Source organism: Passer montanus, unplaced genomic scaffold (genome assembly GCF_014805655.1).
Source record: "Passer montanus isolate IOZ18808 unplaced genomic scaffold, ASM1480565v1 scaffold44, whole genome shotgun sequence".
Taxonomy (NCBI): Eukaryota; Metazoa; Chordata; class Aves; order Passeriformes; family Passeridae; genus Passer; species Passer montanus.
In genome coordinates, this window is record NW_024369262.1 from 3,707,585 (window position 1) to 3,727,419 (window position 19,835).

A 19,835-nucleotide genomic window follows, 5' to 3' on the forward strand; every position below is an offset into this window, starting at 1 on the left:
GGGGCCGGCGCGCTGGGCACGGCCGGGCGGCGCCGCGCTGGCCTTCCTGGGAGGTGAGCGGGGCGGCGGGCGCGGGCACGGCGCGGGCGGCAGCGGGCACCCACCGCGCTGTCCCCGCAGGGTTCGCGCTGTTCCCGCGGGACGACCAGGAGGACGGCGAGGATGCCATCGTCCTGCTGCTGAAGAGAGCCAAGGTGAGGCGTTGCGGGAGCCGCGGTCCCGGTGCTGCCCGGTCCCGGTGCTGCCCGGTCCCGGCGCTCACCGGTGCCGCTGCCCCGCAGCTCAGCGCCATGAAGGGGGAGCTGGCCGAGGCCGAGCAGCTCCTGCACCAGGCCCTGCGGCGGGCGCACCAGCAGGAGAACAGGCAGGCCATCATCTACACCTACAGCATGGTGAGAGCCCTGGGCACGGCGGGGCCCCGGCAGGAGGAGCAGCGGCTGAGGCTCCTCTGCCTCGGTGGAGCTTGAGGAGGCATCCCGAGACGTTTGGAATTTTCTGTCTGTCTCTTGCAGATGGGGAACGTGGCGTACATGCAGGGGCAGCTGGACAATGTGAGTAACTCTGGGTTTTCCCAGTGAATTGTTAGAGGTTGGCATCTTGTGCGTGGTCTCAAAGGTGTGGGGTGCTGGCACCAGCTGCAGAGCCAGAGCTGTGGGGCACAGATGTCCCAGTGCAAAAAGGAATGATCCAACTCAGGACTGCAGTCCCATGAGCACACCAGGTTAAGAAAGGTGCTCTCACAGGTGAATTTTGAGCTCCAACATGGTGTGCAGGGGAAGGAATACTTCTTTCTGTGAAATGCTGCAGCTGAGCACAGAGGTGGCTCCTCCAAGGAGAATCTGGGAAGCCCTGAGCTCACAGACAGGGTGAAGGCCTGGCTGCTGCAGCAGTGCTCAAGGAGAAACTGAAAGGAGCTGCTGGTTCAGTACCACTGGGCTCTGGTCAGCCTTTCACTTCCAGCTGCTCTTGGTGCAGTGTAAATGCAACAAATTTGAGCCAGGTCCCTCTGCGTAGTTTGCCTCTGTTTTGTTTAAATGCCATCATTTCTCAGTATCCTCTTCAAAATTCTTGTTTCAGGCAGAAAAGCTCTACAAAGCAACGATGAGCTATATGCTTGCAGGGGACACAAAGGAGGTATGTTCTGAGACAGGCTCCCAGTGCTGCCCTTCTCTTCACCTTATTTCTTGTGCTGTAATGCCTCTTACTGGAAATTGGCAATACTGTAATGGATGGCAGCACTGGAGGCAACAAGATGGGGATTTTTAAGGTCTAAACTCTGTGACAAAGTAATGTTTCTGCTGGGGAGGTACAAGAAGAGTAACAGTTGCGTTGTGTCCTCCTGGCAGGATGACAACGCTGTCCTTGAGGTGTCCCTCAAGCTGGCCAGTATCTATGCTGCTCAGAAACAGTGAGTTCCCAGCTGGAGGTGGCACCTGCTTTCACCTCAGCTTTGCAGAGCTGGTGGGGTGGCCAAGCAGAGGATCTTTAATGAGGGATCCTTCAGGAACAGAAGGAGCTTTGCTTTGCACTTTGCAGGCACAAATTAGCTGTAGCTGGCTACCAGTTCTGCATCCTGACCTTGGAGGAGAAGATTGCCAAGCAGAAGGACTTGCCTGAGGATGTCTTATCAGGTGGGCAGCCTTGTCTGCCAAAGGCTCCTCTCTTTTCTCCATTTCCCTGTCCTTGATGTTGTTTCTGCATTCCTAAGCACTATCTTCTTTCAATCCATTCTCTTCCCACTGCCTGAGTTTCTGCTGTGGTAGGATGGGGGTTCATGCTGGATGCTGTGGCAGTGATCACTTCACTCCTCTCTGTTTGCAGCTGAAGAAAAGGCCAACACCCAGCTCCTGCTTGGGATGAGCCTGGACTCCTACGGCCGCTACCTGCTGAACATCAACGAGCTGCCAGCAGCACAAAAAATGTATGAGAAGGCTCTGCAGATATCAAATGATGTTCAGGGAGAGACTCATCCACAGGTGATTTGTACAGCAGTAGCACTCCAGGGAAGCAAAGGCTGATGTGGAGGGAATGAGGCAGCCTTGGAGCAGCTCTGCTGCCATCAGACATCAGCACTACCAGGCTGTTTTCCTGCCAGGAAGGACGAGCATACAAATACAGAAATACAGGACACTTCCTTACTGAACACTTCTCTGGGAAATACTGCATTAACTGGTGTGGCAGGGAATGAATGTGGTGCTTCTGCTGCCCCGGAGTGCTCCACCAGCTCCCCTTTTCCCTCCTGGTGCAGAGTGTGGTGCTGATGAATGACCTGGCGACGGTGCTGGACGCCCAGGGACGCTACGAGGAGGCGCACGCCTACAGCAGGAGGGCAGCAGAGCTGGCAAGGGACACCCAGCACCCCGAGGAGCACATGGTGCTCAACAACCTGGCAGCAATCCTGATGCACAAAGGTCAGTGAATAAATACCCAGCCTGTCACTGAGCTGGTGCTGGCTGCAGAGATCTGGATCTGTGTTGCAGGGCTGAACTACAGTGCTGGTTTAATTAGTTTTAGTTTAGGCAGTTGGTCTGACTTTGAATTGCTTTCACAAACTGTCCCAAAATGTTTCCAGGGGGATCTTGTTCCCCATGTCCCTTGTGTCCAGTAACTTTTCCAAAAGGACAGAAGACGTGCATGAGATTTGAGATTTGTTTCTGTGAGATTTTAATGCTGAAGCAGCACCAGGTCCCATCATCACTGCTGCTCTCAGAGTTGGCAACCTGGCAGGATGTTTTCTGAGCCTCCCTAGATCTTGATGTGCTCCAAGCAGTCCTTGTCCTTTGCACGTGATCAGCATCAGGAGCGGGCTCTGAAAATGGGTGATGGAACTGGGTAGCCAAGCTTTTTTTCCTTCTTGCTACAGAAGATTTCCTGCAAGCAAAACAAGTGTACAAAGAAGCTCTCAAGCAGGCACAGCAGAAGGGAGATGCTGCTTCTGTCCAGCATATCCAGGAGGAACTAGCTGAGCTGGCCAAGAGGAGAAAGGGCTCCAAATAAGTTTGGCCACAAAGTCCAGCCTTGAGGTGGCTGAAGGCAGCAAGGGCTGCTCAGCACAGGCAGCCTGGGAGCAGCTCGGTGCAATTCTCCAGAGAAACAGCAATGAGGAGTTTCAGGACTGCTTAAGAGGAAGGGCTGCCACTGCCTAACAGCCCAAAATAAAGGTGTGAAATCTTAACTGTGTGAATTTGTGGTGTAGTCTGTGGTTTGACTGACCTGCTGTGCTAAGTGATTTAATTTTGGCTGCCTAAGTGCAAGCCTGGTCTGGTATTAATACTGTGTTAGAGACAGTTTGCTACTCCTGCCTGCCCACAGAAGTGTTCAGGTTCAAAACATGACTGTCCTAGAGCAAGTCTTGAAAAGGAGCAGGCAGGAATTGTCTCACTCTTTACATGTTGCAAGCACAGCAGGGGCTGTACTTCTATCAGTGCTGCAGTTCAGTGTGTTTGAACTGCAGCAGAGCACCTCCCAGGCTCTACCTGCCCTGCAACAGAGCTGCATATCCTGTAGATCAAATGTATTTCTTCATTTAGCGTCCAAAGATAGAACTTGTCCTCTCAGAGGAGGGGTGAGGCTGTTAGCACACAGAGCTGCTGTCAGAAATAAAACACTTGGCTGCAGTGGAGAGCACACGGAGTGCCAGAGTTGTCTTCTCTCTTGGACAGGTCAGTGCTTGAATGCTGAGGCTTCCTGTTGGAAAAGATGCTGTGTACAAACCCAGCTTTGTCAGCTACGTGCCTTCATGTGAATCAAGTATGAACACCTGCTTTAAACAACAGAATTTCTCAGTTCTGCCCTGCTGGGAAGCCTTATGTTAAAGAAAGAGGAGAATTAAACCAGAAATCACCAAATCCATATTTAGTAGAACTAATTCTGTCACTATCCAAGAACAATTTTAACTTCTCAGTTGTCAGAAGTGCAGCTGGTTGGTACAACCCTCAATGTAATTACATCATTATTAATTTACTTACAGTAGCAGCTTCATCTCTGAACTTTGAGCTAAGAGGAGGAGGCACACAGGTTTTCTAGAGCAGAAGTTCATTGAAGCTGGAAAACTTCAGTCACATACAGAGCTTTGTTCTCAGCAAGCTAGGAAATAGAAATGGGGCTGTACTGACAGAAAGGCTCTGGCACATCAGAGCCAACCCTCCCTCAAGTGCTGGGTTTGGGGTTTGAAGCAGCAGAGCCTGCAGGGCAGCAGTGTCACCTGGGAACCCTGCAGCACCCCGGGAGCAGGGTCTTGCCTGAGGCTGCAAAACAAAAGGGAGACACAGGAAAAGCAAGTGGAGAACTGATCCCCTTTATTGATTGGTCTGAATCCAGAAGTCACTGTCTAGTGAAGACATTGTGTGGAAATTATGATGCATGGGTTTTTCAAGTCTTAAATGATTTCATATCAGAATCACGAACCATATCAAGATGAAAGCATTGTGAAAGCGCTGATCAGAAATCAGGTAAAAATTTGTAGTAAACTACACTTTGTAAACATGACTTACAAACACCTTCCTGTTTGAAACAGGGCAGATGTAATTCCATACTTGAAGATTACTGGAATTGTGGTAAACCCTAACTTAGGCTCTGGAGAGGTTTTTACACTGGAGAAGTTAAAACTCGGATAACAAACAAAAAAAAGCAGCAACATTTTATGTGCAAATGCCACTCAAACTGTATCTTAGGAGATTGTGACTATCCTACTTTGGATATCTTGCTGCTGCTGCAGCAGTAACATGAAGCTTTGCAATGAACATGCTATACTTACTGTACAGGTAGCAAAGACATTTGTCTGTACATGCCTCTTTCACATTGTATTTGTTACACTAAGAAAGTGAGAACAAGTGAGTTTAAGAATGGAACTTAACTCTCCACTCCAAATTTAAATCTACAAAAAGGGCAGATCAACTCGTTTTCCAGTATATGTTGCTGTGGGAACCAAAAAAAGAAAGTTAAAATAAGAGCACAGGTCTACAAACAGGATGAAAACTTCACTGCTTCAAGCCAGAAGGGTAAAGGAGGGGAGGATGAGAGAAATCTTTCTCAAAGAAAGACTGCAAGGAGATTTAAGACTGCCAAGGGATCTACTCTGATGCAGTGTTAAAAAAAGTAGCAAAATAGTTCAGTATTTTCAACAGTGTCAAGTTTCCAAATGAGTTCCTTTGGAATTTTGTTTCCCACACTTGGGGCAAAAAGGCTTTCCTTAAAGCACTGAAAATAAATTTGCTATTGATAAATAGTTCTGTGCTTCTTCCTGTTTGTAAGTGGACCATGCCAGTGCATGGGCTGCAGAGCTCACACGACCCAAGGTTACACACTGCATTACACCTCCCATACAACGCATCACAAATACAGCGGCTAAATGCAAAATATTTTTCACTGGAAAAAAAACTCCAAGGCAAAGACCCTGTTGATCAATGAGATGCAAAAGCAGTTTGGAATCTGACAGAGCACGCCACCCCCCAGCTCAGTGCTATCTGTGAATCAGTCCTTCTACCCCGGAAGATTTGAATTCACTTCCTGAGGTCAGTGCAGCATAAATGAAGATGCTTTTGGAGAGGGATGTCAGGACACCCTGTGACACCACTGCCCAGATGGATGTGTACATGAGCTACAAGCACACCATAGCAAGCATTGCTAGATGAACGATTAAGGAGACTCTCCTAGTACCATATACAATTTAAAAATAAAAATCACCCTAACATGTATTGCACACTTCAGGAGTTAAGCCAAGCATTTGTAAGGACTTCCACCAAAAGCTTGCTTAGAGGGACAGGGACTGGGACACAGACTTCAAAATAATTAGTACATAAAGATTTTTAAATCAGATTGGAGGAAGGAAAAAAAATCACAGTACCTATTTCAAACTGGTTCTAACAGAAGCCAAGTAGTTGACTCGTGTGTTGCTCAATTATTCTATAAAAGCACTTTGTTTTATTTAAACTTGGGATGTGGAGCTTTTTCTTCTTAAAGGATTTATCAACCCACCCAGAGCCTCTGTTCAGAAAAGCCATTTGCTGTGGTTAAATATGACAGTAAAATTTAGTAGCCTGTTTTGACTGCATACAATGCAGAAACAGAGAACACTAAGAATAGGCTTTTAGGGCACAGTTAAAATTCCCAGTGTGCATAACAGTGAGGTATGCCTCCAGAAGCTGTTCTTTTTTTGTTTCTTTAACCTTTTAAAAATGAACCATAACATACCCATGCAATAATATTTCTGCAGTGTTGCTAAATAAAACCAACTGCACCAAAAATTTACAATGTGGCAGAATTTCAAATTCCAAAGAAATATATCATCTTATTCCAGCAAACTGGAGTTATGTTAATGTACAGAATTCACTAAGGGGTCAGTCTTAAAAATCAACATTTTCACAAGAGCTTGAACACCACTGAGAAAGTGTGTCTAGGAAAAAAAAATTATATAAAAGCACAATGCCTGCAGGAAGTGGCACGGCATTAAATGGGCAATGATGGTTGGGAGGTTGGGGTTCTGGTTAGGCTAGGCTGAGAGGGAGGCTAGGGTTATGAAGAGTATTCTACACTGGAGAAAATGCTTAAAAAAAATTACAAAATGACCCCCAAAGTTTAGGCAATGATTTGAACATAAGTACACCAGATACTATAGCAAGGGAAAAAACACTGCAAAAAGTACTCTCTATTTACAGAAGAATGATTTAAAAGACATTATGGTTTTCTTTACAAATAGATGTAGAGCAGGAATAGTCCACATTTTTAAAAACTCTTTACATATTTATCTTTAGTAAGTCAACCTTCTCCACCACAATCCTCCAACACACAGCCTGTGCAGAAGGCATTTCACGGACTCTCCAGCAATTCTTCATTGTGTGGCCCTTGCTCTCTTGGAAAGTCTCTGTGGGCACAAGTCAAAAATAGATTTCTTTTTTTGACCCGCAAATTAAAAAAAAAAATCTGCATAGTTCAGTCATCACTGTCAGACAGAGTCTCATATTGTGCTGAAAGCAGTGGTGCAGGCTCTCTCTCCCAGATCCTGTTCTGTGGGTGAGTGGTTGCTTGGCTCATGGACGGGGGGGCACAGGCGATGGAGGTCGGGGGGGTGCTGCTCAGCATCCTCATGGTCAGAGGGTTGTATGGAAACTGGGTGGAACCTGCATCAAAAGGCAAAAACATGAGCTGTTCTGAGAGATCTGTGTTGGCCTGGCTCGTGACAATCAGCAGAAAACCCACTGCAGAAAACCCCCACATGCTGGGAACTTGCGGCCAATATGCAGAGTTACAGCACAACATCTGAAACTGCAAACACCTCTGAAAGAAGCCTGTTCCTCACCTGTTGATGAAGGCCTGTCTTCCCAGGCCCACACTGGAGTCTGTCTGTGGTAGTCCCCTTCTGAATGTACAGATGAGACAGAAGAAGGTCTTTCAGTTCCCAAATATCCCTGCCCAGGAATTGGAGACTTTGACTTCCTACTGTTTGACTTGCCAATGAGCTTCTGCTTGCTGACTGCCCCACCTGGCAACACAAGGGACAGATTTCACCAACCACATTTTAGCCTCTGTGTGTTTTGTTTCTAGAAATTATCAGGTAGCACTGAGAAGCTTTAGGTATCCAATACACCCTGTTCTCCTTTTCCTGTTCCATCAGTGTTGTTGGAAAAGCCAGGACGATAAATACAAACACCACCTCTGCCAATCACAGAGGAAAGACAGCAATTTTCAGTGATACCATGTTATTCAAACCCTTGATTTATTTATTCTCTTTAAGGCCCTGGGATATCTGGGAGCTGCAATACCTGAATTTGGAGATGGATTGGCTTCCTCCCTCCGTGTCTCGTTACTCGCCGGTACCGCGGCGCCGGAGCTGCCCGGAGCCACCGCCAGAGGCTGGGACATGACAACCCCGTGCTCCTCACTCTTGTCATCAAAGTTTCCCATCAGTGCTTTCCTAATTATGTCTTCCAGACCCAAATTACTGGCAGGATCTGCAAACGAGTGACCCCTAGAGCTGACTGCACCTGGGAGAGAAGAGAAAACGCAGGGAGAGGTGGGAAGGGAGGCAAAAAGTGTATCTTGGAGAAATTAGAAAGGGGTGTGGGGAAACATTTGGTCATTTTGCTTTCCCTCATGGTGCAGGAAAAAAGTTTTCATACAGGACATTAGCTTTTAAATTTGCAACATTTTCCTCTTTTACTGGACTCCCGAAAGAGTATAAATTTATTAAAGACATTACATTTTTCTGAAACTTGTGTTTCTTTTATTGAAGAACTTACCTGAGGTAGTGACTGCTGGCAAATTGAATATTTCAGTCCCTGGCTGAGCAGTTGCTGCAATTAAAACACAACATTTCACTGAATTTTTCAGTACTGACAATCACTAACTGATCAGCAGTAGCCCTACTGCACAAAAAAAAGCAAAAATATAGTTCTAGTATCATATTCCATAATGTCAGTGTTCAGTACTGGAAGGATATTAAAATGCTGTTTAAAATACATAATCATAAGGGCCAAGCAAACACAAACTATTTAGTTTCAAGATACCTTTCCAAATAGGAAAATGTGTAGTATTGATACAAAGCAAATTACAGACACAGTTAATTAGAATAATGTAATGTTTTAACAACTCTCTCATTATTTATGTGGTTTTCAACTCTTAAATTAAGTGTTAAAATGATGTGACAGTCCTACATACAACAGTATTTAAAAAAATCTAACCTTCTAGTTCTATGGTCATAAATTATTATATGTGTTTTATATTAATAGATTTATATTAATTTGTATTATTTGATCATATTTAGGTCAGGAAATCTGCAGGTGGAAGCCACATGAAGCTTAAGCTGGAAAAATGGAGTGAAAAGGCAAGTCCTGCATACCCATGTCAGAGTCACCTCCACCAGATGAGTTCAGCTTTCGAAATATCTCCTGTTTCTTGGATTTTACCATGGGTGAAGTGTTCTCAAGTTTGGTGAAAAACGAAGGCAGGTAACTGATACTGCCTGGAGAGCGAGAGTCAGTCCTGCCAAGACCAACATGTGTCAAAGAGACAGAACTTGTAAGATGCACATTTAAATCTTCCCAAAAGCAGTCAGGCAGAAACCACCAACAGTCATATGAACACTGGGGGGCTCAATAACAACTGAGTTTGCTTAAGCAGCAGCAATCTGACAAATAAGCTTTAATTAAAAAACCAAACAAGTTGTACATAAATTAAAAAACAATCTAAAAATGAAGTAAAAAATAATCTTGATTTCCTAGCCCAAGATCCTTACAGTCCTAAAAAGTGCAATATCCCCTGCCATGTTCCTGGAAATCCCTTTGCATCTACCTAACATCCATCATGGATTGTGACATCCCTCCAGCAACTGCAGAGTGGAAAACCCCAAGAAAATTAGAATCCATTTTACCATAATGAGGCTTAAATAACTACTTTGGGTGCTCTTCCTTCCTCAGCAGGGCAAATACAGGAGCACCCACTCCAGTGTGCATCTCCCACAGGTTGGCAGACACCAGCACTGCCAGGGACATGTGAAGGTGCTGTGCAGTTTTATGGTGCAGATTGACAGACTGGGACAGGGCTGCCCCATCCATGGACTCCCCAGTTCACTCCTCCTGCAACCTCCTAAGCTTAGTGATATTTCAAGTGATTAACTGCTCCAGCACCATGACTGCTGGAAGCCTGGGTTCCTCCCCTCAACCAGGATAGTATCCAGGAATCCAACCAGGCAGGCGAAGACTGAATAACTTAATAAAAACTGTGACCTTTCTCAAAACTCACTTCAGTTTTACAGAACTGGCAACCACGAGGAGTTTCACTCTAACATTCTCTCAGATGTGACACAGAACACTCTGCTTGCACCAAGAAACTTAAGACAGAGCACCAACACGTGACCTTTCCCTCAACCATCCCAAAGCACCTTCCAAATAGCAAGTTTTGGATGTTAGTGCAGAAGGATTGACAGTGATTAACAACCTGCCTGTGGCACCAGAGGAAGGTCAGTTGAACTGCTCTTTAATAAAGACACAGTTTACAGCACAAAGATCCAGAATTACATTTTTAAAAGTCAGTTTTACACCTACCTCTGTTCAGTAGGCTCAGTTCTTTGGGAAAGCAAAAGAACATTTTCCTGTTTCTCATGTACAACCGGGACCTGAGGTGGCGAGATTGGCTCGTAGGGCTCTGAGGGGACATGACTCCTCTCTGGAGATTTTCCAGGCCTACAGCCACGATTCAGAGACACATAATTACTCTCAATGCATGTACAGCAGTAGTTGACTCTAACTTTAAAATGTCATTTTACAGTTCCTACATAACTGCTTGTGTGTAGTTATATGTTACACGCTTTAGTAAGCTTGGTGATCTTAAAAAGATGACAGTGCATTGTCCATAACAACTCTGGTAAGTTTTAAATTATTACATATTTTCAGCCCTCTAAAGACTGGAAATTAAGACAAGTAGCAAAGGGAAAACAGTTATAACTTATGTTATGGAGCCAAGCAATTGATGAAAGAGTAGGAGACAGACTTTGCCTAAAAGTAAGATCAAAAAGCACCTTTACTTCCAATCTCCACCAAGACTACTGCACTATTTTATATCAGCATCATATCTGGGCAGCAATTAAACTTGCAGTTAGACTGAATCCCTGCATTACCTTCCCCTGGCCTTGTCAGAGAGGTTCTCAGGGGACACTCTGGCCCCGGGCCGCTGGTGGTGCACGGGCTGTGGCTGCGCCTCGGGGCTGTAGCGGTTCGAGGTCTTTGCCCGGCCAGAAACAGGCGTTGGAGCAGGGGTGGAATTCTGGAATGTAGTGGTGGGAGGCTGCAAAGAGGCCTGAGAAGCTGCTTGGTTTCTAGCAAAGTCTTGTGTGATAATTTGCTGGATGTCACCAAAAGAAATAGAAAAGAGATCTTGGTTAGACACTGGCTACAGTGTAGGTATTCAGATACAATATTTTGTAATTCCCTCAAATAAAAGCCATAATTATAAAACCTACACAGATGTGATCAGCAAGGGTGATGAGCCGATGGGTTCTGGGCACATGTGCCATCCCCTCTGCCTGGGAAGAGGGAGGTGGAGGTTGCTGGGGTGAGGGGGGCTCCTGTTGTGTCCTGTAGCGGTGAATGGGGCCCTCATACGGCCTGTTGGGGTCAGCTGCTTGAAACAGAAAAGGTCACTCTGTTATGCTTCAAGGTTTGAAACTTCTGTGCTTACAAATCTAAAAAAGGTGACTGAGAGAATATTTCCACATGTAGATGAACTTACTCTCTGCCTGGCTCGGTTTGGGTGTCTCTTGCTGATAGGGCTGCAGCTTTTCTTGAGCAGGTACAGGTGAATTTGCAGGGCTGATCACCTCAATGGCATCTCCAGGAGCTTCATACCGGTGTGAGGACACTGAGTATCAAGCAAAGGTTGTGGAATAAGATATGACAGAAAATTTTTGTTGCCTATACTTAGCAACACCAGTACTTCCAGTAAAATGGCACCAGTGAATGAAAGTCAAAACACTGTTGCCTTCTCATAACCACGATGATACAAAAACTTCCATGAAACAGTGTTCCAACATAAACAAAGTAATTTTCAGTTTCCTGACTTCTGAAAAGGTTACTCTTATCCTGCATTCATGCTGTAGCATGGAATCTGAATAAAGCAAACAACTCTGATTTTGCAAGAGTAACTATATGCAAAATCTGTATTTGTCTATCAAGTGTTTCTGCTCTGCAGAGCTGAATATTTTATCGTTAAACATCTGAATCATTTCACATCATTTCCCTAAAGGCTAAGACAGACAGCAAAGAAGTAGAGAGTTACTAAGATACGTACAACTACTGGAAGAATCTGAACTTTGAGAGCCCCTATCTCGAGCATCCTTGTCTGAAGCAATCTGGCGAGTGATGATCACATCTATGAAGTTAGCAGCAGTAATTGTGGTCTTTCCTCGAGTTCTCAGCTCTTCCTCGTACCTGGATTTAGGAGGAGGTCCTTTCTCTTTACCAGCCTCTGAATAGACTACTGATGAAGTCTGTCCCTGGGACTTGCCACCAGAGTAATTTGCAGATGTATAGGGGCACTGCACAGGCCTCTTTTCTACCTCCAGGGTCTTCTGCTCCATCTGCTGCTGGTCAGTCACCACAGCTGACCTGCGGCCCATGTTCTCTTCTATCCTGGTGCCTTCGTGCTTGTTCTCCTTTGCTTTGGCCACTTCCATCTGAGGAGCAGAGGCTGCAGCATCCACGAGTGCTGCCAGGGCATCAGCAGCAGTGTTGTAACGGGAAGCTGGCAAGCCTTGAGTGATAGAGGGAGCTCCAGGGGTGAGCTGCCTGTGGGCAAACATTGAATAGCCTCAATTGCATCACATGGAAAGAGCCATGAACACAATAAAGCAAAGCTTTTCTGACACTAATTTCTACCCAAAATGCACTGATGAAAATGCTCTGATATATCCAATAATCCACTATATTTCATATAGTGAAATATCCTGAACCCTAAATGCACTTTTTAATAAGCTGAAATATTAGAAGAGATATCTGTGCCACATTAACTTCTAAAACATACATGATACGTAGCTGAGCAGCAGGATCCAAAGGTGTGATTACACTTGTCCCATTGGTTCCTTGGAATATACTTGGCCTTTGCTGCAGAATGTTTTCCTGGCTTCTGACAGAGGGGGATGGGGACCGGACGTATCCGTGACTGCCGGGTCTGCCAGGCTGCTCTGCACCTGCAGGACAGAGTGGAGGGGAACAAACCAAAAGAAATGATTACTCTTACAATAGTGTGGCACTGTAAATCAATGCTGCCTCCTCCACATCCCTTCCCAGCTGTCTCTACCACTCTGGATACTGTTATAACAATGCAGGACTATGTATCGATGCTGCCTCCTCCACATCCCTTCCCAGCTGTCTCTACCACTCTGGATGTGATGGTATGTACTAAAATCTGTTCACAATGCTCTAAATGGCATGCAAGCTGTGCCAGTGGCAACGAGGATTCACTCCTCTTTAGGTGTTACAATGCTTTGAGAGAAAATTCAAGAAGTTGCAATTACGACCAGAACTGCTGGGCAACAGGAACCTGCCTGAAGTGCAGAGTAAAAGCAATCTGTAAATGGTATTTGTTAACATAAAATGAGCAGTTACAGTGTACAAAACAAGTGATCCAAGGGTATCCATGTGCCCTCACCTGGTCGGAGATAAAGCTCAGCAGGGACTGAGGTGATTCTCTCCCTCTCTCGTTCTCGTTCTCTCTCCCGCTCTCGTTCACGTTCCCTCTCCCTCTCCCGTTCCTTCTCCCTTTCCCTTTCCCGTTCCCTTTCAGCATTTGCAGCTGCAGAAGCTGCCAGGTGTGTGGGGTGTCCTGGAAGGTCCACAAGGTAAAATGAAGGAGCAAAAAAATTTACTTAAGTGAAGCACGGCAATGTAAACACTTGCCTATATATTTTGCCATACACTTGCAGCAAAACTTCCTAAATACATTTTAATTCCACTCAAGACTATCCACTTATCTAGGAAGACAAAAGCTTAACATACAGTGACAGGGGAAGGCTCAAAAGCCTTTTACTAAAGTGGTTGCTATACAGTTAGAAACTACACAGCTTCTAGACCCCAATTCTACCTTTCAACACACGTAAAGTGGGGTTAGTGAATTATAATCAAATTACTACAAATAAAGACCTGGCAGAATGAGGCAAATTCAGAATTTGACAGCACTTCTACTGTAACTACACAGGATATCATCAAAACCCCTCTGCCAACCAAATGAGAGGTGCATGCAAAAAGCATCTCCTGAGAAAACATCAAAAGATGGCATTAATGAAAGCTGAATAAAGATGGCCAATTCTCTCAGCATGCCAGACAATTCAAGCCATCACCAAGCCATGAGAGCTCTTACCTGGTGACAGAGAAGCAGGGTTGTAAGGCCTGGGAGGGAAGGTAAGCTGGGTGCCAGGGATATATGTGATTCTCTCCATGGGTGGGGTGCTGGTTCCTCCAGGATGAGGCACTAAGATAGTGGGGGCCATATTGTTCAGGTCAATGATTCCTGTCAGGAGATGACACACGTGAGAATGGCCACTCCAGGATGTGGTCTACACAGTCAACAATGAATGTTTGGTGGAGAAAATACAAGAATAAGACAAGTGTAGAGCTATATTCCAGCTGGTTATACTCTTTTAGATGTGGCAATCAGCAATTTAGGAACATACAAAGTCAGAATTTGCATTTGTAGCACTCCCTTTAATTGCCCTTTGGACAAATGCACTTCACTTCTATTCAATAATCCCACATTTTAGCAATTTTGGGTATTACCCAAAATATAAAATTATCACCATTCTTATCACAAACACTACATTTCTGGCTGTTGCTTTTACATTCTTTTTGAAGAAGTTATCATTTTGATATAATTCTCTTTTCTGAAGTTTGATGGTGAACTAAATATGGTTGTGATCATCAATTTAAACAAGTAGAAAACAATGTGGCTCTTGAACACTAGTAACTCTCAGAGACTTCTCCTTAAACATAATTATTATAGTGGTGTTTTTCCTTTCCACAAAAGGCAGTTTCCAAATGAGCTGTCAGAGATCCATGATCACTGCAGGATGAACACATTTATACACACGGCCTTGTACGAGTGCATCCAAACCACCGCTGGCACAGCCAAAACGCACTTTTAAGAGGATTACAGAAAGAGAGGCAGGCCCACCTCGTGCTCCTGCATAAGGGAGTGCCAAAGTTTGCTCCCTGGGGGACAACCCCCTGGTGACATCGGGCCGGAGGTTCACTTGCATCTGCTGGGAGGTGATGTAGTCGTTGAGGATGGTCTGGCGCGTGTTCTCCATGGCGTACAGCTGGTACTGGCTGGGGTACCCCGGCGTGGGGGACAGCTGCCTTTGGAACAGGTAAGCAGCAGCAGCTGAGGGTGAAAGGAAGGAAAAGGAGGCATTTAGGAAGCAGGATGATTCTGGATTAAATAAAACTTCCAGGTGTTTGTAAAGCTTCAATGAGAGGTGCTATCGAGTCTCTCTAGTTGGTGCCAAATGAGTGAAAATAGAATTTTAATACTGGTGTTTTATTGGATTTCTGCACTGCATGCACACTGAAAGTGCTAAACAATCCAGACTGGAGAGATGACTTTACTAGAACTATAAATCCTGAAATTCTGAAAATGTAAAAGGCTGAAATACCTAAAGAACTTAGGAAATACCTCACAGAAGTAAACTGAGGGATTGGTTAAAAGGAAGTCACTGTATTTAATATCACCTGATAATCCTTCAGTGAAAATAATCAGTCTTGAACAAAGGACTTATATAGAATATATGTCTCTATATAATCATATAGAATTACATTTTAATTCTCTAGCCTCTTCCACATCCTTCCTTGCAAAGCTTTCCTGAAAGCTTTTAATACATTCCATGAATATTTTTCTATTAAATACTGTGAACTTTTTAACCAAAAAGATGCAAGTTGGCAGTTCTGAAGGGAAGTTACAACATTATACACTACTTATTTACTAAGTGTCTTGGTTAGATATTAAATCACCACTAAACTGATATCAAACCATACCAATAAATACTTATAACCTTATAAATATTTATAACCTTATAACTGATATCTGGCCATTTGATAACTGCCTTATAAAGGTATCCTTTCTGTGCATGAAAGTTCATGGTATTTCTAAAACTAAAAAAAGCCAACACAAATGTATTTACCAGGATCCAGAGCCCTGTGAAATGGCATAGCAGGATCTAAATGGGGAGGGAGGTGACCCCTGTAGACTTCAGGAGTTGCTCCTCTGTGGTGAGGGTCAAAAGGACTGTGAGCCACTACAGGATCAACCCCTGGCACTGGAGATTTTGCTGGCACACTCTCCCTCTGTGTTGGAGTGAGTGTGTTCTTCCTTTCATGATTTGCTGACTTCCCAGAAGATACTCCAGCTAAAAGTAATGAAAAACCCAAGTTAATAAAATGCCTATTTCTCTGTGGAAAATTTAACTGTAAAAATACACTGGTTCCCAAGGAACATTTTCAATGACTGCGATACAACAAAGCACAGAGAATATTTTACATCACAAAACACTTCTGCTGAAAGAACTGTACTTTAAGATTGTTTACACTTCACTGAAACATCTTCCTCATCTAGACATTTTAAAATCAGGAATAACTTCTGCCCTTAAAACATCCTTGGAGATACCACTTTCAATGATCCACAATCAAATGCAAATTGAGACTGAATTGCATTCCCACTTCCCTCTTCTATTATGGCAGATTTTAATTTTCTTATAAACAGCTTATAACAGCTTACAGCCTTCTAAAATTCATCTAACCAACTTCCAAATTGAGACAAGCCACTAGAATAAAATAAAGAAGAAAGGAGTACATAAAAAATTCAAATAATAAAACCATTTGTCTTACTGTGGACAGCAATGACATACCCTCACTAACTCTATTCATCATAGGTGAACTCCTGGACATTGGACTCTGATAGTTCACAGGTGTCCTCCGAGCATTTGTATCATCATAAATCCCAGGGCTCAGCTGTGATTTGGGAGTTTCATGAAGGGTTGACCTGAGAACAGAGGGACCAGAGCTGACTACGGACGTGTGACGGGACCGCACGGCATCCCCGGTCTTCACATCTTCGTATTTTCCTCGCTCCACCACCTTCACGTTTTCTGGCACCATTTCCAGCTGAGGCATTCCCCGGGGCAGCTTGCTTGGTCCAGTGATTAAAGATTTTACGTTGTGTTTGATGGCAGACTGGCCAGAGTTGCTTTCATATTTTATGGGTGTGCCCTGAAGAGGAGGAAAAGTTCAGGTTAAGGTCGTGTGGTGGGAAAAACTCGCACAGCCTGAGCTGATTGACTCCTGTGTGTGTGTAACAGTGCTTTCTGTATGTACCTGAGATATGGAGCCTTCTATGATTGGCCTGGTTGTCTGCACCATTTCAGGAGTCTTGCGGCTCTCTTGGCTTAAGAGGTCCTGCCTTGGGATCTCATGGATGGAGCGACCCATCTCCTTTATGGTAGTGACCCCATCGTAGGGCTTGCCCTTGGTGATGGCTCCTTCAAACGTCCTGATGGGAGGAGACTCTCTCTTGATCTGCTTGGGGTACTTCAAACCTTCTTCAAAACTTTCAGCTGTTGCTCTTGGTGTGCCTTTTATAGAAGGAAAGGGTCACATGACTGGTATTAATAGCTGCTAAGTCTCTTTTTTCATAAGCAGAGTAACTAATTACATATAACAGTGAAACTTTGGTTTGCTGTAGTCTGTGGTAAAATACCCAAAGTCTAAAAAAATCATCACAAAAATAATATTGAACAGTATATTACAGAAAACCTCCCATGTTATTTCAGGTGCTGAAACAAAAGAAAAAAATGCATCTACAGAATTGCTAGTGTTCATTTTTTAAAAAGTGCTGATTACCAAGTATTCATATTAAAAAATATATTTTCCAATAAGAAATAAACTCTATGTTTACAGACTAGCTTTGAACACAGCATATCAAAAAGCTGCTGATTTATGCTCTGAAAACTTTTCATAAAATAACTCCACCTTTAACACAGCTCTCACAGTTAATAAGAGCTTTAAGGTTCAGAAATCCAGATTTCTGAGGATTAATTAATGCTCCCCTTTCTCAGCCTGCAATAGCTCACCTTGCATGATAGAGCCAGACAAGACTGTTCTCTCCTTTAGTTCAGCGTGTGGGCTACCCCGAGGCAGCGCTCGGCAGATCAAACCTAAAATTAAAATGAAGGTAATTTAGAGAATGAAACAAGTGTTAAAAAAAAAAATCCAACCTCCAAACCAACAAACCCCCTCCTCCTTACACATGAGAGATGGTATCTGTACCCTGGCAGTGCCCAGAGGGCCAAGCCTCAGTGTGCCAGGCATTGCAGCAACATGTTATAAACACCTCCTGCCCTAAAAAAATAATCTTTCTGTTCAAGTATTTGTGCTATTGCATAGTTGCAAGTTTTAACGTATTTAGAAAACAGGAGGTGTTTTTTATAATTAAGCTTAACCTTTGTTTCAAAAGCAGTCACTGCTTTTCTCACACTCCACTTTCCTTGCCTAGATAGAAAGGTGTTCATGGTGGGAAGTGGAACCAAGAAAAAAAATCCAAAATATGCCTCAGCATCCTCCAAATTATCAAAGTTCATACTGAATCATTGGGGAAGACATGAATTTACTGTATCTACAGTAAGAATCTAAACAAAGTGCTCAAAACACTTATAATTTTTCCACAGTTTGAAGACAGAAAATGTGGCACTGATGAGACAAAGCATCGAAGTACCAGAGCAGCTCTTAAGATGCCAGAAGAGCCCAAAGAGTCAAATGCATCAGCAATTTAGAGGCAACACTAAATTTCTGTGTGCAGCCTACAAACCTCACATTCCCATTGTTCCATCTGATGGACATGTCCACAAAATAGTCTCTGAGGGCTACCCAAAAATGGGACAAAATGCTTTTAAGGAGCCAGGTTCCATGGTTGAGGCAGGAAACATTTTCTTGTGTTTGTATTTTTACAAAATAATCAGAAAAGTTATATAATGACCTTCCTTGGCCTCTGCAGGCTTTGTTTGATTACAGTTTATTAAAACACCACAGCACTAGGGATGCCCTGAAGCAGGATCCTGCAGTTCAAAGAGGTTTCTTGCAGGAATGCAGAAGGTCAGGGCAGTGTGATACCAATATTTAACTAAAGGGTGTGGCAGAGGCCGTGCTGGTGTGACCCAGTGTTTGAGCTCCACAGGACCACTGGGATTGTGGAGAGCCAGGGACATTTGTCAGATGTGCTGAGAGCAGGAAGTGCCACCTGCAGCAGCAGCAGCTGTGGTAAAACAGAAAAGAAAACTGGGAGCTACTCCAATCCTGTTTCCAGCATGCTCTAACTGCAGTGTTAGTGCATGGATTTGGTCATTGGTGTGATTTAAATCTAACTTCTCTTAGTCTGCACCCTAAGATAACTCTAAATGCTCTTACATCAATAGATAAAAGATAAAACATCTTGCAAGCAGCTGGTTTTACCTTCCAGTGGTGCAGACCCTGGAGACTCCCTCAGTGACATCCCCTGCTTTATATTTCCTTCCATTGTATCATAGGTTCTCTTTAAACCAATTTCATGAGCAGTTCTTGGACTCCTTGTTCCTTCACGGACATTTTTAATAGCTGGCAAAACGTACAAGAGTGTGGTCAGGAAATGTGGACAACAAAAAAGGACATATGAATATTATATTAATGAGACCACAAGTAATTAATATTTAAACAACTCAACTTCAATATAATATTGTAACATTTAATATCAATCTTGAAAAGAGCCTTTATAGTGCGTCAAAAAGTTACTTGTTAAGTTACTAATTTATCAATATTTCAATTGAAGTTTAAAGTTATATGATATGTTTATTTTTATTTTAATATAGGTCATTTAAAACCTGGTCATTTACATTTTCACAATACAATTCAGTGACAGATGGGAAATAAATGGCAAAGGAATAGCTGAACTATATTTTAAACACGCATCTGCTTGGAAGCAGAAACACTTCAGCCATGGGCTATCAAAGCAGAACCTGACTTTGATCAGGTAGAATACACAAATACTCACCATCATAAGACAGAATATGCCCACTTTTGCCTTCATAAATGACATGGCCCTTGGCTGAGGCCTCGTCCCTGCACTTCTCTGGGCTGCTGTCCTCGGTGGCCAGGCGGGTGATGGTTCCCTTCAGCAGCGCGTCGGCGGCAATGCCGGGCTGGGCCAGGGCTGGGGTACCCTGGGAGCAAAGGCAGCAATCAATTCACAGCCTCTGAGCCATTGCAGAACAGGGAGGAGTGAAGGGGAAATACAGCACAACCAAAAGAACTTTTAGGTCTAGAAAACCA

The 19,835-nt window shown here is 44.0% G+C and overlaps 2 protein-coding genes across 8 annotated transcripts in view; one reads left to right on the forward strand and one right to left on the reverse strand.

The window, feature by feature from the left end:
- TTC19 (tetratricopeptide repeat domain 19) overlaps positions 1-3,180 on the forward strand; it is a 3,506-nt gene extending 326 nt beyond the window's left edge. Inside the window, exons 2-11 of the mRNA XM_039720469.1 lie at positions 1-53; positions 121-194; positions 282-392; positions 513-551; positions 1,078-1,134; positions 1,347-1,408; positions 1,537-1,631; positions 1,822-1,976; positions 2,249-2,411; positions 2,864-3,180. Coding sequence (XP_039576403.1) covers positions 1-53; positions 121-194; positions 282-392; positions 513-551; positions 1,078-1,134; positions 1,347-1,408; positions 1,537-1,631; positions 1,822-1,976; positions 2,249-2,411; positions 2,864-2,997 — 943 coding nt within the window. The 3' untranslated portion in view covers positions 2,998-3,180. The remainder of the gene's footprint in view (positions 54-120; positions 195-281; positions 393-512; positions 552-1,077; positions 1,135-1,346; positions 1,409-1,536; positions 1,632-1,821; positions 1,977-2,248; positions 2,412-2,863) is intronic.
- A 1,101-nt stretch (positions 3,181-4,281) lies between these two features.
- Positions 4,282-19,835, reverse strand: part of NCOR1 (nuclear receptor corepressor 1) — a 55,371-nt gene continuing 39,817 nt past the window's right edge. For 5 of the 7 annotated variants that reach the window (XM_039720461.1, XM_039720463.1, XM_039720460.1 and 2 more), the window contains 20 exons: positions 19,558-19,726; positions 18,984-19,124; positions 17,609-17,692; positions 16,854-17,110; positions 16,388-16,748; positions 15,665-15,889; positions 14,659-14,868; positions 13,849-13,998; positions 13,141-13,314; positions 12,514-12,679; positions 11,782-12,278; positions 11,224-11,352; positions 10,955-11,115; positions 10,613-10,836; positions 10,041-10,178; positions 8,837-8,979; positions 8,238-8,291; positions 7,761-7,982; positions 7,298-7,480; positions 4,282-7,118 (listed from right to left, as the gene is read on the reverse strand). In XM_039720461.1, coding sequence (XP_039576395.1) covers positions 6,931-7,118; positions 7,298-7,480; positions 7,761-7,982; positions 8,238-8,291; positions 8,837-8,979; positions 10,041-10,178; positions 10,613-10,836; positions 10,955-11,115; positions 11,224-11,352; positions 11,782-12,278; positions 12,514-12,679; positions 13,141-13,314; positions 13,849-13,998; positions 14,659-14,868; positions 15,665-15,889; positions 16,388-16,748; positions 16,854-17,110; positions 17,609-17,692; positions 18,984-19,124; positions 19,558-19,726 — 3,876 coding nt within the window. In that variant the 3' untranslated portion in view covers positions 4,282-6,930. Of the gene's footprint in view, positions 7,119-7,297; positions 7,481-7,760; positions 7,983-8,237; positions 8,292-8,836; positions 8,980-10,040; positions 10,179-10,612; positions 10,837-10,954; positions 11,116-11,223; positions 11,353-11,781; positions 12,279-12,513; positions 12,680-13,140; positions 13,315-13,848; positions 13,999-14,658; positions 14,869-15,664; positions 15,890-16,387; positions 16,749-16,853; positions 17,111-17,608; positions 17,693-18,983; positions 19,125-19,557; positions 19,760-19,835 lie in introns of those variants that run through there. The other 2 variants (XM_039720465.1, XM_039720467.1) reach the window with 2 other exon arrangements.